Source organism: Nestor notabilis, unplaced genomic scaffold (genome assembly GCF_000696875.1).
Source record: "Nestor notabilis isolate BGI_N333 unplaced genomic scaffold, ASM69687v1 scaffold8768, whole genome shotgun sequence".
In the NCBI taxonomy this organism is placed as follows: domain Eukaryota; kingdom Metazoa; phylum Chordata; class Aves; order Psittaciformes; family Psittacidae; genus Nestor; species Nestor notabilis.
Window position 1 is genome coordinate 9,938 of NW_009938687.1, and position 14,884 is coordinate 24,821.

The window sequence follows — 14,884 nt, forward strand, 5'->3', positions numbered from 1 at the left end:
TCCTTTTGAACTGCCCCTTGAAATATTGAAATGTTGGAAACCTATGAAATTATTATGTCATTTTAGAATACTGAATTATGACAAAAAAATACATTAAAATATGAAAATTTACATCCCTGTTATCCAAACACGCTTAACCTTATCTTTCAGAATGCATTGCTACCTGGTACTGTTAATAATTAAGTGCATGCTTGGAAGGCATCTTAAGTGCCTGACAATCTATCAAATAGACACTTTTGTGGCTTGGTCCTAAAATATAAATTGTTGTTTCTTCTTTTAAATAAATAGTATAAAATGTTTGCTACATATCAGACCTTCAATTAGTTTTAGGTTAACAAGCTATGAAGCAACAGCTTATGGATTTACGTATATTAGGCTAAATCTACTGTGGCATAATTAAAAGCCTGATGGAAATGGGAAGATGAATAAAATTTGGCTGGATATAATGGTTGAGCATGAAGATGTTTGAGACCAAGGGACTAAGTGTAGCAGGACTTGTTCCATTGTGTTGTCTCGCTTACAGGCATCACCAGCTGGATCAAGGTCTGTGCATATATATATGTGTGTGCACATGTGGGTTTGTGTTTATGTGTGACCAGGGTAGTAAGATGTATATGGCTTTTCAATAAATGTTATAGTAGAGGATATAGTTTTTCCTGTGCATTATATCACATTTTATTCTTATCAGCAATAACTAACTTTCCTTAAAATAGACCCCGTCTAATATATGTTCCCTGTGGTCTCTTTAGGTTCTCCATATAGAGACAAGATTACAATAGCAATTCTTCAGCTGCAAGAGGAGGGCAAGCTCCACATGATGAAAGAGAAATGGTGGAGAGGCAATGGCTGCCCAGAGGAGGAAAGTAAAGAGGCCAGTGCTTTGGGAGTTCAAAACATTGGAGGAATCTTCATTGTGCTGGCAGCAGGATTGGTGCTTTCTGTCTTTGTGGCAGTGGGAGAGTTTTTGTATAAATCAAAAAAAAATGCCCAGTTGGAAAAGGTAAATATTGTCTTTTCCTATTTTATTTATATCAATGTTTTATTTAAATAATATTTCAAGCATCTGATAGTGAAATGTATGCAATACACATACTGATTGTTTACTGTATAGTGCAGTACTTGTATAACAAAGGATCACAGCAAAGTACCCTAAGTTTTACATTTACAGTTTTTAATTTATCTTCAATGTGTTTAATTGTAGCCAGATTTCAGGACAAGTGACTATTTCTCTTCTTATTCAAGCCTGAAAAAAGACAGCTTTTTACTCCTGGAAGTTCACTGCAGTTAATTTTATGGATGAAGAAGAAATCTGAAACTCTAATGGGAAAAAATCTTCTACAGATAATTCTGATTTTCAAAAGACAAACTGTAGCTCAATCTCAAAATCTAAAAATGTCTCTATAGAAATGTTCTTTACAGTTTATACTTGGAAAGTGTCTTGGTAGCATCTGTAAAAGATTATATCAGCATGGATTTTTTTGGGTGGGTTTACTACTGATATGATGTTGTGTAATTACAAACTGAATCAGTTTTAAAAATTCTAGTGTTAATTTGTTCTGTACTTGCAATTTATAAAACCATAATGCTTTAATTGTATCAACACTAGTTATATCTTGTGAAATTCTTAGTTGGATTTTTTTCATAATGAATAAACCTTTATATTTGTATGTAACCGTATTTGAAACTATTTTATTGCTATGACAAATTCTGAATTTTTAAAATTGTGAGAACCTGTTAAATTTTACTAGGTCTTTTTCTCTTCTCCTTTTGAGGAGCTTGTGACCTATGGTAATTTCTATATTTCAATTTAGAAATTTAATTTAATAAAATCAGTAGTAAATCCGACAGCTATATTTATATTGATATTTTTCCAGATGCTACTGGTGAGTTTTTGTAACTTAAAATTTGTTTCAACTTCTTTTGAGGCAACATTTTGGTATGCAAGTATCCTTTTATAAACATATGAAAAGAATTTTTTTTCTAGTACATGCAAAGGCAGTGTGAGGTTACAAGGTTCTAAACATAGTTTGAATATGGGTACATTTTATTCAATTGTTAAAGGACCATTTAGATGCTCTTCTTTATGGTATTATAGGCTAATTCCTTTCTGTTAACATACTCCTGGAATGTTATGTTTCTGAAATGAAATTGTGAGTAAAAAGATATCAGTTACTTAAGTAACCCATGTAATTCTGAACAATTTTTATACATTCCTAATGTTGGTATGGATTTCTTATGGACATCAGTATAGTTTGTTTTATCTTTTCTGGATTTTTAACAAGCACTCAGAACAGCAGCACTATTTTGATAAAAATCTTGTAACATGAGTTCATTAGTTTGCAGAGTGTGAATACGTATCTTATGTAACAATAACAGCCTGTTGGAAGTCGTGTGAGGAAGCAAACAGAAACTTCCTATTTAGGGATTTGTTTCTCTAAGCCCTGTGGTTGTTTTTTGTAGGTATCTGGCCTTTTCACAGTACTTATGCTAGAAAAGTCTCATCATCAAGTAATGAAATACTTTAAAAAGTTAGAAGTGAATATGAAGCAGTCAGGTCTCTCTCCTCTTCTTCCTCCTCGCTACCAATCTTTCTTTCTCTCCTTTCCCCACTGCAGCCACACACCCTGATTGCAGGGAACAAGTAAAATTTCAGTAGAACTTTACTTATGAAATGAAATCAACAGGAAAATTATGCCAGCATCCCTACATATGGCCTACCCTCTCATCCCCTCACCCACTCTTCTCCTGGCACCCACAAACCTCCAGTGAACATCTTCAATCCTCCCCAAATGCAGCAGATCCCCTTTGCCTAGGAGAGGGAGTAGCAGCAGCCAAATGGGAGATAAGCAGTACTGGCATCTGTCTCCAGTCTCTACATCTCCTCTGCTGGGATGAGTAAACCATGCAAGTAATGCTGTCTCAGCTCTCCCATGGGGAGAGAGGAGGCACCTATTTTTGGCAATATTTCTAGTTTCATTCCTCTAGAATCAGAAAGTTATTCTGGTATTTGTATAATGCTTGTCAACATTTGGAAACAGGGAAGATCAAAGGTCACTTTAGCAATCAAGGAAACAAAAGAATTTAGCTATCTTCAGCTGTTGAATATATGTAGCATCCTGGGACACAAGTGGGCATATTAGCATGTGTGTCTGCCTTTTAATGTATACAAAATTAGAGTGGCACTTCTGGTGGGGAGGCAATGCAAATTTAAAGTGTATAATCTAGGTATGTATTTTTAGCATTTCCAATGTCACACTGCTCCTGGAGTGCACATGTAAACAGAGACATTGGCTGGTGTGAACCTAGTTGGAGGAGTGAAATGTTGAAAGGAATTGAGCTCAAAACAGCAGCTGATAAAATTGTGTTCTTTGCTAAAAAACTACTGCATCTTATAACCAAAGTGGTTCAGAAGAACCATTCTTCTGATATGCTCAAAAATCCAAAGGAAAGCTGTGACACTAGCTGGAGTCTTTATGGGAAACATGAATTCATGCCACTACAACACTTTCCAGACACAGAGGAATGTCTTTTTTATTGACACCTTTCAAACACGAAGAGAAGCTTGGATATTACAGTTAGACTGTTAGTCACTGGCACTTACAGCAAGTTTGTTTGAAAAATGAGTGTCCTAATTTACTAAGTATTTTCCAGAAGATCAAGATCTGATGGATGTGAAAAGAATAATATATGGATTCAATTCTGCTGTAATTCAAAACCCATTGAGCCATCAGCAGGTCAGAACTAGGTCTGCTTGTGAAAAAGTAGCAGATGTACATTTTATTAATTTTGCACTGTTCAGTACTTGAAATAACGTGAAATGAGACACATGCCAGTGTACCCTATTTGTTTCACAAGGAGACATCTGGCTATAAACTCCCTATAATACAAAATACTAGATTAAATCTTAGAGTGTACTGAAACAATAACACCAACAAAGTATTTCTTATCAAATCATAACCTAAACATCAGTTAAATAAAGCTTGACCTGTATGATTGCCAATAATTCTGAATTTGCTCTCTACACCAAACACACATTTGAGTAGTGTGACAACCTGAGGTGTAGTTTAAGTTAAATAACCTCTGTAGGCCTACCTAGTACATAGTATCATTGATATTTTTCACAGGAAGTATTGGGAATGACAAAGCATCATTCTTATGTATGACAGAATTTTGACATTCTAGTAGACACAGAAGGAAGGGGTAAGGACGAGATGGCAGGCCAGAGGCTATCTATCCTGACTGCATTCCTGAAAAGTAGCCACAAGATGGTGCCTTCTAATTTCTCAGAGGGAAATTTAATTGTTACTTTTTAATAGAATTTATTTCACAATGCTCACTTTTTTTTTATTTCAGCCTTTAGAAAACATTATAGTCTTGTGTTCTTGTCTGCTGTTTATGATACGACCATCTAATCATGTCATCTGCTTGTAAACAAGTAATTAAGCAGACCTTTTTTATCTAGCTAATCTTGACAATAAATCCCAGTCATCTGTGTTTTATAATTGCTTTTGCTGGTGAATGACCTGCTCCTTGATTTTAACAAGCACTCAGAGGGCAGTGAATAAGCAATGTTAGAAACAGAAGCCATTTAAAACAATTACTATGTCCATTTTTACATTATTATTCACGTGCTCCAATGTGTTATGTGTTTATGTCCATTTCGTACATTTAGTTTTGTATAGCTCATATTATTACCATAATGACCATGGAAAACATTGACCTTGAAGACCACTAATATTTAGCATAATATATTTATGAATCTCAGTTAGAGAATTTATTGATCTTTCCTTCATTTTTTTGTTTGAGTTTGGGTTTGTTGGGTTGTTGGTTTTGTTTTTTTTTTTTTTTGAGACTTCTCTGAGGTTATTTTCATTTTGATACCACCTTCACATAGTGATTAGATAAAAGATATTACCGTAAGTGTCAGCTCTGTGGTAGAAACTGCATGTGCACTGCTGAAAACTTTAGGATGAAATTCACAGTATTGCTGATGGCAATGTCACGAATATATAGACATTTCTTGTTGTCATCCTTGCAAATGGTTGTCTTTGTACCTGTCCTGGTCATGGTTTCTTTGGAGAAGGTGGCACTGGCTTGAGAAGTTTTCTTGAAATCTGTTTTTATTAATGTAGTGGACCCACACCCTTCCTAAAAGGCAAGAAGGGGCTAAGCGCTGCTTAGCTGAAAAAACTATGTATTTGTCAACATGCACAGTTGACACCACATCCTGATTGTGTTTCCCTCAAATATGGTTAGTTCTTGATTCTGAAGTACTTTTTAATATCTTAAGCTGTATCATTCAAGGAACAAAGAATAGAAAGATTAGAAATGTGTGTAAAGCTGACCCATTGCGCAAGTACAAACGTAGGAATCAGGAGGCTCACTATTACTTCATAGATATTGCTCCCCTGGGAAAAAAAAAAAAAAAAAATTCTTCATTCTCAAGGAAAAAAAAAAGTCAGATTACGGAACATTCATGTCTCTCTAATAACTTTTTATTGTATTCCCCTATACAATTCTTTACTATATGGTATATAGATATTCTATTATGTAAATTTAAACTTTGCATTTTTATTTAATCAGCTATACTATAGCTAAGTGTGGTAGTAAACACAGTTTACTTCATGTGATTTTACTACTTTGAGTTCTGTATATGCCAGCAAAGTAATAAAAAGCACTTTCAGCTGCCTTTTAGATTAAGAAAATGTCCTAGACTGCCAGATAAAACCATGTAATTATGGAGAAACTAATGCTAACCATTTTGCTACTATGTAGTGTGGTATGACTATAGTAGTTAGTGTTTCCAAAAGTCTAGAAACTGTTGACATTAAATTAATACTAATAGTCTCTCTCTGTTCAATATGATTTGAGGCCATGCCAAATTTTATATTAAATTTATACTATCACACTGAACTATAAAACTGGTATAACTATATGGACTTGAGCTCAGTAAACTATAAAAAGCTTTTTAGATACAGCTGAACTCAGGTAAGAAGGGTTTTATATATTTTCTAAAATGTATCTGTAGGGTGGACTATTTATTTTCAATAAAACTATATGGTGTTATATGCAGTATTTTAATCCAGATAAATTCACACTACAAAGGATTAATTACACACCATGATCACTTCCTTTCACCATGCCTGTAGATCAACAAACCCAATCCTCCTTGGACGAACAGAGAGTAAATTTAAATCTAGGATCAAAAATGATTCAAAAGGTGAATGAACTTCTACATCCAGTGGCTGAGAGTGCAAGATCTCAGGTGATTGATTTCAGTGCAATTAGGATCATCCCTGCTGAAATGCAGAGAAATACTGTGCACAGCTGTGATTGCAACACAAAGAACCGTTAATATGTTGCATTGGATAACGTGTTAAATCAGATAGGCTGTACCATATACTGTTATTTACTTGCTCAGTGGCAGCTACACAGCTGAAGTAATATGAATTGCTATCAGCACTTATTAAACACCTAGCAGCCATTTGTAGCCATTGTCAAGGGACACTGGACTGCAGTAGTGTGTCCTGGAGGAAGAGCTGGACTGGTATGACAAGTTAAATACTGGTAGAAATTATTGCCACTGACTGAATCATAGGTGACAACTAGTAGTTAGAACCACTGATCCAATTTGAAAATCCGGAACCAGATTTAGGAACCTGGAGGAATCTTGAGACTGTAAGCCTCTTTCACAAGAGGTGGAAGTGAATAATAGGTAGATAAACTGAATAAAAGGATAGATATTATCTTCTGAATGCTTCCCTTGTCCAACATAGCACCTACCTCCCTGGGAGTAAGCTGCCATCATACTCCTATTTCAGCCAGGTACTGGAAGCACAAAACGATTGCACCATCCTGGTCTCACCATCCTGGAGAGTAGGACTGTGTATCATCTGCGTGCTGATGACACCACAGCCCAAATTATTTCATTATCTCCTCAGTGGCCTCATATACATGTTGAAAGGAGAGATGACAGGATGAAACCTTGTGGAATCCTGCATGACAGAGAGACCTCGGGGCTGATGAGCAATTGTCCTATGCCATCCTCTGGGATTTCTCTGAGAGAAAAGAGTGGAACCACACAAGTGCAATTCCATCTGCCCCAGCCTAGGTCCACAGGTGAGTCAGAAAAACATCATGGCCAGTGAAATGGCCAAAAAGGCTGCTGACGGAGCTAAACAATGCCACCTTTGGAAAAGCTTTCTGCATTGATAGGAATTCCCCATTAGCCACAGGAACTAGTGTAGCTGTCAGGATGCACTTCAGACTGGAACCAGGTTAAACAGTTTCAGAAGACTTTAAATAGACTCAGAGTTGCTTTACCAGAAGTCTCTGTCACCCACCCAGAGTACATTCTGTTTTGTCAGGAAATAAAGTTTAGAATTTGAGCGTGGCTGAATTGGTTTTTTTGGATACCAATTATTTAAGGCAAGCTGGGATCTTATTGTCCCACTGGGAGACACTAACAAGGGAGACACTAACAACATATGCTAAAAGTGGCCTGCAACAACATAGTGTATGCCATCTAAGTTCATTGCACAACTCTAAAGCCCAGTGAGCACTTCAACCTGCAGAAGATTATTTCAGTGTTGTTTTGTTTCAGGAAGGGTCAGTCTCATGAGATTCTTGTTGATCCTTCCCACGAAACAGAAAAGTCCTTGAAACAAACAGCATTCAATTCAGTTACAGGGTGAAACACCTCATGATTCAGCAAGCTGTCTGGAAACTCTACTGGTCTTAACTTTGTATGGTTGACTTATGGTGGAAGAAAAGCTTAGTTTCTGAAATGAAAATAATCATTTTGCTTTATATTATTGTCTTTATTTGAGTAGGCAATGAAATCTCCCATACATTTTGGAATTTGAAAGTTATTTTGAAAATAACTTTCTAAAATGACTGCTCATTCTACTTCTACCAAGAAAGCAATAATTGCTAAATCTGAAATAGAGAATATGTTGGTGGTATGTTCAGCTATTTGATGTGAACTTAGTCTGCAGTGTACTTGTGCATTATACTTGCTATGGATTGAAAATGTACTACATCAGAAAAGTGTGGGAAGGTATTTTTAATGTAACCATATTATGTATATATTGATATATATGTATGTACATATATATGTGTACAGCTTTCGATCAACAATCATGTCTAAGACTAGGTATATAACTAAGCAACCTAAAATCTGATGATTACAAGTACACTTTAACTTCTTTGATAATGCTTGAACTACTGTGGAAATGGTAATGCTTGAACTACAATGAAATACAGTTTCTCTTTTTCTGAGCCTATTTTCATTCCATTAATTGCTCAACTCTTTATGATCCTAAATCAACATTTTTCTAGGATTCATGATGCTGTCTAGGGGGTTTAAGATTGACAGGTTTTCCATATACACGTTCAAAACCCCTAGAGGAGTGGCACATGTCAGCAGAAACTGATTAGGAGGGAGGGTCAGGGTAGGTCTGTGCATTCATTCTCAGTTCAAGAGGATGAAAACCAGTTTAATTGAAATATCTTACTAGATGCTACAACACTGATCCATAATACAATAAGGTGATGCAGGATTACTGCTGTTACTGCTTTAAGAAAATTAAACAAGATTTCAAATAATATCTGACACACAAGACTGGAAGTAATGAACCTTTGAATAAATCTTGCATTTTTTATTGAATATTGACAGTCAGCTTTATATTAACTGCATCAAATGTGAAAAAATATAAACCAGCAACTGATTGGAGATTTCTGTGTTTAAAACACATTGAATAATAGTCACTTAAATCAAAATGCTGAGTGGTGCAAGCATGCCATTCCTGTCTTCCTGTTGCTTTTTTTAGGCTGATAAAAGCAAAATCTGTGGTAGTACTCTCATAATTCTGTGTCTAATGAATGCTGATACAATTTCTAATTACCTTTCTGATTTCCTTTGAAGCAATAGAATGAAAACAGTTTAAATATTGTGTACCTTTCATGTCAATACATATATAGATACATTTTTTCTCAGGCAGTAAAACCATGCACAGCTGTCTAAATAGATTGTAAACAATGGTAACACTTTGGAAAATTATCATCTCGATTCTACGTGATTTGTGAGCTGTCAGCTGTGGCAAAGAATTAAAGAGGTATCAGTTACTCCCTTACTATTCTTAAGTAGATGAGCCTTTTCAAAATTGCTTTGTGTTTAAAGGTTAAGAAATGCAGTTCAGATTAAATTTTCTTTTGTACACTTGAACTCCCCATTCAGAATTGCAACCTTTTTTTCTAACATTTTGCAGTGATTTGCTGCTACCAAATAGTTGCTTTTAAGTGCACTGTTGTTTAGAGAACCGTATGCCTTCCTTTAACTTTTCTACTATTTGATTATATACGAGGTAACTTGAAGGCAGCATTTACTTTCTGGTAACATTTCAGGCAAAATCTTACAATTTCATAAGGGTAGGTGAAAAATCCATAATAACTGATGTTTTCGTAACATGCCTGCAGTATGGAAGGTAAGGTGGGCAAAAGGTATCTTCTCTGAATTAAGCAGTCTTATAATATATACTAAAAGTGCTCTGTTTCAGGCTGGGCAACAGTTTTGAAATAGAGTCAATATGTTCTGTAAACATTTTACTCTTTTTCCGTAACTATCTGAATGGCCAGTTGAATTCAGGATCAAGATATTGGGTTGTATTTTCTAAAATCATATCTGAAAATGTCATTTATTTGTCTTAAAAAAAAAAATAAATATTCAAGACTTCAAGACCTGCATCTTTTTTTTCATGTCGTATTATTCCAAAACAGTAAAAGAACACGAAGTCTAACTGTACAGAAAATGGAGACTGTACACAGATTTGAATTGAAAACAGGCAAGAAAAGAATTTCTATTAAATAAAGGTCAAACATAAAGTAATCCTTTGTAAACCTTTTTTGAACATGATTTTATATCAATATGTGAGAAAACACTTCCTTACATTTCTCAGATAGAAAGCAAAGAAGAATAAGCATTCAGGCCATGAACTTTTACATAGCCTTGAGTTAATCTTTTTTAAAATGCATAACTATGGCAATGAGTGAAATCTGGGGGCCAGAGGGAAAGTAATATTGCTCTTATTCAGTGCTCAGTTACCAAAACAATGGTTCTGACTGGGAGCTAATACTGTATATTGGTTTAAGACATTTGGTATTTTAAAAAATATAGCAGACATAAAAAACTTAAAAAATGAAGTAATTGAATAATGGTTTTAAAATCATATATGCAGATAAGTTCCCATGAACTTAATTCATACAACATAATTTCAAACACAGAATAAATGCATTTTCTAGATAAAATAGTCATCTCAAAATTTTGTTAACTGCCTTTTTAATATTGTCAGTTTTGCCAATGTTTCTCATTTAATAAGTTTTCAGATCCAGGTAACATTCTTCGATAAAATGTGTTGTCAAGTTTCATGAAATTTCATTTGAAGGGTATTTCAGAAAGTTGGCATCCAGTGCATGTGTCTTCTTACCTCTTGGCTATTGATTATAATCCTGTTTCTACTGATACTACTTAAAAATTTATACCCCTTGGTAAGAGTTTGCAGATCTTTGCAAAGGTTTTGGTGGATTGATGCATCTTGAAAAGGATTCACTCTGTTTTGGCACTTGTGTTAGATGTCTTTGCTAAGAAAGGGACAAAATCTTGAAAGTGTTAAGTGCTAATGTACCATTTTTAAATTTAGATCAATTTTGTTTCTCAGAATGTTTCACTTAGGTCTTTGATTCTAGAGGTGAGAGCCAAGTAATGGCTGGAGGTAGTGCAAGGCTGGGAGTTGCAACATTTACTTCTTAGTGGATAACCTGTGAAATTTCTGAGTTACGTACTAGGTTCCCCACATAGTGAAAATGCCAAGATCTACAAGCATTAGCAATTTAGCCTGTAATCCAGTAGGGAATATTAAATTAAATCTTACCCTTTGGAAAGATTTGGGGGTTCATTTCAGATTTGTAGTCATAATTGCAGTTCTGATGTTAGGCAAAAGCACTTTCTAAAAAAAAAAAAAGAGGTCTAAGAAGGTCTAATTGAATGTTTTCCTTCAAAGTACAGCTGGACAAGAAGTAGGTAGTTTCCTGCTTTCTACACGGTGCTAAGCAAAGATACCTTATGTGTGAATATCTGACATATCTCAGACCATTCAATTAGAAATTTTAGCCATCTCATTCTCAAAGCTGTAAATTCTGTCTTGAATGTCAACCCAGTGCACTGGAACATCTTTAAAAGCTACTACTAATGTGTGTCCATTGAAGAAGTCACTCCAGCTAGAAATGCCAGCCAGAAATTTTTTTTCAAAATTTGGCCTTTGAAGGTCTTGTGCTTGACCTGAGTGATATACCATTCTCTCTTTCGTACTCAAATCTTAAACTTTTCCTAGTTGTAGATATCATTCCTTTACTTCAGACTTAGCAGAAGGGAATGTTTGAAATGAAGGGTGTAACAGCCAAAGATTACCTTTTCCTTCCACCTGCCTATTCCCTTATTCATGGAAAGGATTAGGAAAAAGGTGTTTGTTCAGGGTTTGGGGGATTCAGGTTAGGGTTCGAAGCCATGACTGAGACAGCTTGTGTTTGCACCTTTCTATTTACAGAATTATACATTAAAATGTTGAATTCATCACTCAAATGGTAACTAACACTGAAGCCTTTCCTTTATCACTGTGTGTTTTAATCCGTAATGTACAGAAAAAAGCCCACATTCTCCTTTCTCTCCCCCTTTCTCCTGTCCTGCCTGTTAACTGCTTCTGTGCCAAGTGGATCAGTAGGTGAAAACTGCAAGTGTTTTTACCTTGAAATGTTCTAATGCTTGTAGCTTACAGCCATTTGATGAGCACTGAAGCTTAAAGCTCCATCAGCAGAATACACTATTGAAGAGACACACATGGAGAACTTGAGTGTGAATTCTGTGAATTCTGATTGGATCCAAGATTAAGCCAAGCACCAATGTGCTTAGCAGAATTTCTACTGACTACTGCCAAATGACAAATCTATAAAATTTAATATGGAAAACTGAGTGCCTTACTGCTCAGAGTGCCTTCAGCCCTGGAGGTTGGAAGCTGAATGCAGGTTTTGACAAACCCAGTTTCAATTTAGGTTCCCAAAAAACTAAGTAGGGTGAGGTACTTAAGTATTTTCTGGATCTAATCTCCAAACTTCAGGTTTGTGCGAATAATGGTGATATAACAGTTTACAAATAAAGCAGAGTTCTTGATTTAGGAAATAAATCAGACAATTATATATTGACTGATGATCTACCACTAATCATGCAAAATAAAACAATTATCAAGAAATATTTTCAGTAATTCTAGATGCTCTGTCTTTTTTTTTTTTTTTTTTTTCCCCAGATCATCTTCTTCTCCTCATTAGTTACTAAGAAAGTAAAATGCAAAGGGCTACATTATACCTTGAATTTGCTTTGGGTGAGAGCAATTGTTAAAGGCTTGGACTCTGGGATGTGTTATTCAGTTACCAAATTTCTCCATTAGATGGAAAACATTTGAGTTAAAGTATATAATAAAAATGGTTAATTTACATATCCCAAAACTGAGACTCTTCTTCCTTACTTCTGTATTTCATCCATACTTCAGTTCTCACACTGAGGAAAAGCTAATTGCTCAGCACACTATTAGCAGTTGAGAATTCAGTTGGACTGAGAGACTAAGAGAGATTTTATTTTACTTTTCAAATTTATTTCACTGAAAAATAAAAAGAAGGTCTCAGAGGACCTAGCTTTTGGTGAAAACATGTTTGACTTTTTCTAATAATATACATAAAAAGCAGTGACCTTGTTTGCAAATATATGCTCCTCAAATGATACTCACTATTGAAAGAAGTGTTTCAACACAGAAAATGTTAAAAATAATGGACTAGATAGCACTTTTCAGTAATTCGGTCTGCATTTTAACCATATTTAAGCACTAATTCAGGTAAACTTCCTATACTAAGGCTTGTTGTTTTGTTAAGGAACAGCTATTTAAATCATATGGAAATTAAATTATTTTTAAATATGGGAAAAAAGATTGTACTGAATACCTAATATATATTGCATTCAGATTCTATCCTCTAACTTACATTAAGAGATCATCTGCTTGAATTTTTTTTATGTATCTTATGCATCTATAGTCAGTAGCTGCCAGACAAATAATTGTAGGTGATTTTTTCACTGGGTCATCACAGCTTGATAAGTCATTTCAGTTATGATGTGATGCATATTTAAAAGACAGAAATTTGCTATGAGCTCCAGACTGTGACAAAGCAAACCAATAGGACTGACAAGGCTGTTCCAATAAAGTGAATCTGCTTCTAGACATTGTAGCTAGACATTTCTTACAGGTGTTTTTTTTTCTTTTCTTAAACTGTAGAGGTCCTTCTGTAGTGCCATGATAGAGGAGCTAAGGATGTCTCTGAAGTGTCAGCGTCGATTAAAACACAAGCCACAGGCCCCAGTTATTGTGAAAACAGAAGAAGTTATCAACATGCACACGTTTAATGACAGAAGGTTGCCAGGTAAAGAAACCATGGCATAGAGCTGGGAAGCCAAATACCCCAAGCACAAACTGTCATCTTTTTTCCAAACAACCTTGCAAGAATGTTTCCTGTGGAAATATGCAACCTGTGCAGAATAAAATGAGTTACCTCATGCCGCAGTGTCTATGAACTAGAGACTCTGTGATCTCAGCAGTTGCAATGGCCAGACTCGAATCACAAGCATCATGGATCAATCAAGTTATGCGGGGTTACACTGTTCGTCATGGGTTTTGACCATTCTGAATGAATGAATGTTCCATGTGAGTTTTGTGGCTGGTTTCAAATGCAGTCTCAGTGAGAAATTACAGGTTCCTTTTAAGTTCAACGGTTGCCAGGAGATGGAAAATAAATGTCCAAGATGATACTAACCTTGGAAGGAGTCTAGTAAACATAATATCTCAGAACTGTAGTGGAACAAGAAACCATATGTTCTTTTGAACTTCCAAGCATAGAAGAGTTGGTAACTGCTGGTAGACTGAAACTACCATCTGGACAGGCAACATGAGCTTCCTGGATGGGAGAAATGTTAAAGTGAAGAAATATGAATCCCATGATTAGAAGGATAAATATGAGGATGCTCACCTGCTTTTTGGACTGTCTGTGTCACTGAACTAAATAAATAAATAATAATTAAAAAATATAAATCAGTAACTTAAATTTACCTGGGCTGGAACTTTAATCCAAAAAAAAAAAAAACAAAAAAACCACCAACAAAAAATTCCATAATTTTGACCCAATGTTTAGATGAATGAAAACTTCTTTGGTACAAAAGAATGTATCTTACAACCTTTAGATATAAGTGATTACTTTTTTTCTTTAATTGTGAAAAGAGGGAGGGGGTGGGAAGCACTGTATTTCACACATAGAGGGCTTGCATTTTAGCCTGAGTGGGTTTTGAAACCCTTGTTCCTGCTACTAATTGAACTCAATGGAGCCTGCAGAATCTCGCTAATATTGGAAGTAGGATGAGTCACTTAAAAGAAGTGAATGGGGAGAACTTTAAAGAGGACTGCATTTTTCAATACAGTCACAGTACTAAATGAACAAAATTCTTGAGCAGGTTTTTTTTTTTTCCAAAAAAAAAAAAAAAAAAAATGTTCAGGTTTCTTTGTGGAAATGCAAGATTTCTATGAAAATAGTTTTTGTATGGAAATTTTTGTAATACTTTTTATCAACAAAATAAGAACATGTGTTTCTGTCAGGGGTGTGATGCCAAGCATGAATGGTAGTGCGTGTGCACCACCAACGTTTGGTGAAAACTATTTTTATCAAGAAAAAGGAATCTTAGAAGAGACATATTTTCAAGTTAGATAATATAAAAAATAGGTGCACTACCACCACTGCTTAC

General features: G+C 35.2%; 1 protein-coding gene across 1 annotated transcript; it reads left to right on the top strand.

The window, feature by feature from the left end:
- Positions 1 to 455: 455 nt before the first annotated feature.
- LOC104401257 (glutamate receptor ionotropic, kainate 2-like) lies at positions 456 to 14,162 on the top strand. Its single transcript, XM_010019463.1, has 3 exons — positions 456 to 543; positions 750 to 1,000; positions 13,371 to 14,162. Exons 1-3 carry the CDS (start codon positions 456 to 458, stop codon positions 13,533 to 13,535), a joined length of 504 nt encoding a protein of 167 aa, XP_010017765.1. The 3' UTR covers positions 13,536 to 14,162.
- The last annotated feature ends 722 nt before the right edge of the window (positions 14,163 to 14,884 follow it).

Bases quoted from the DNA above. Each gene is read 5' to 3' on its own strand.
- LOC104401257 (XM_010019463.1), top strand. From the start codon at position 456: ATGAAGATGTTTGAGACCAAGGGACTAAGTGTAGCAGGACTTGTTCCA. The intron at 544-749 runs GTCTGTGCATAT...TGGTCTCTTTAG, and splicing joins GCATCACCAGCTGGATCAAG to GTTCTCCATATAGAGACAAG. The intron at 1,001-13,370 runs GTAAATATTGTC...CTTAAACTGTAG, and splicing joins AAAATGCCCAGTTGGAAAAG to AGGTCCTTCTGTAGTGCCAT.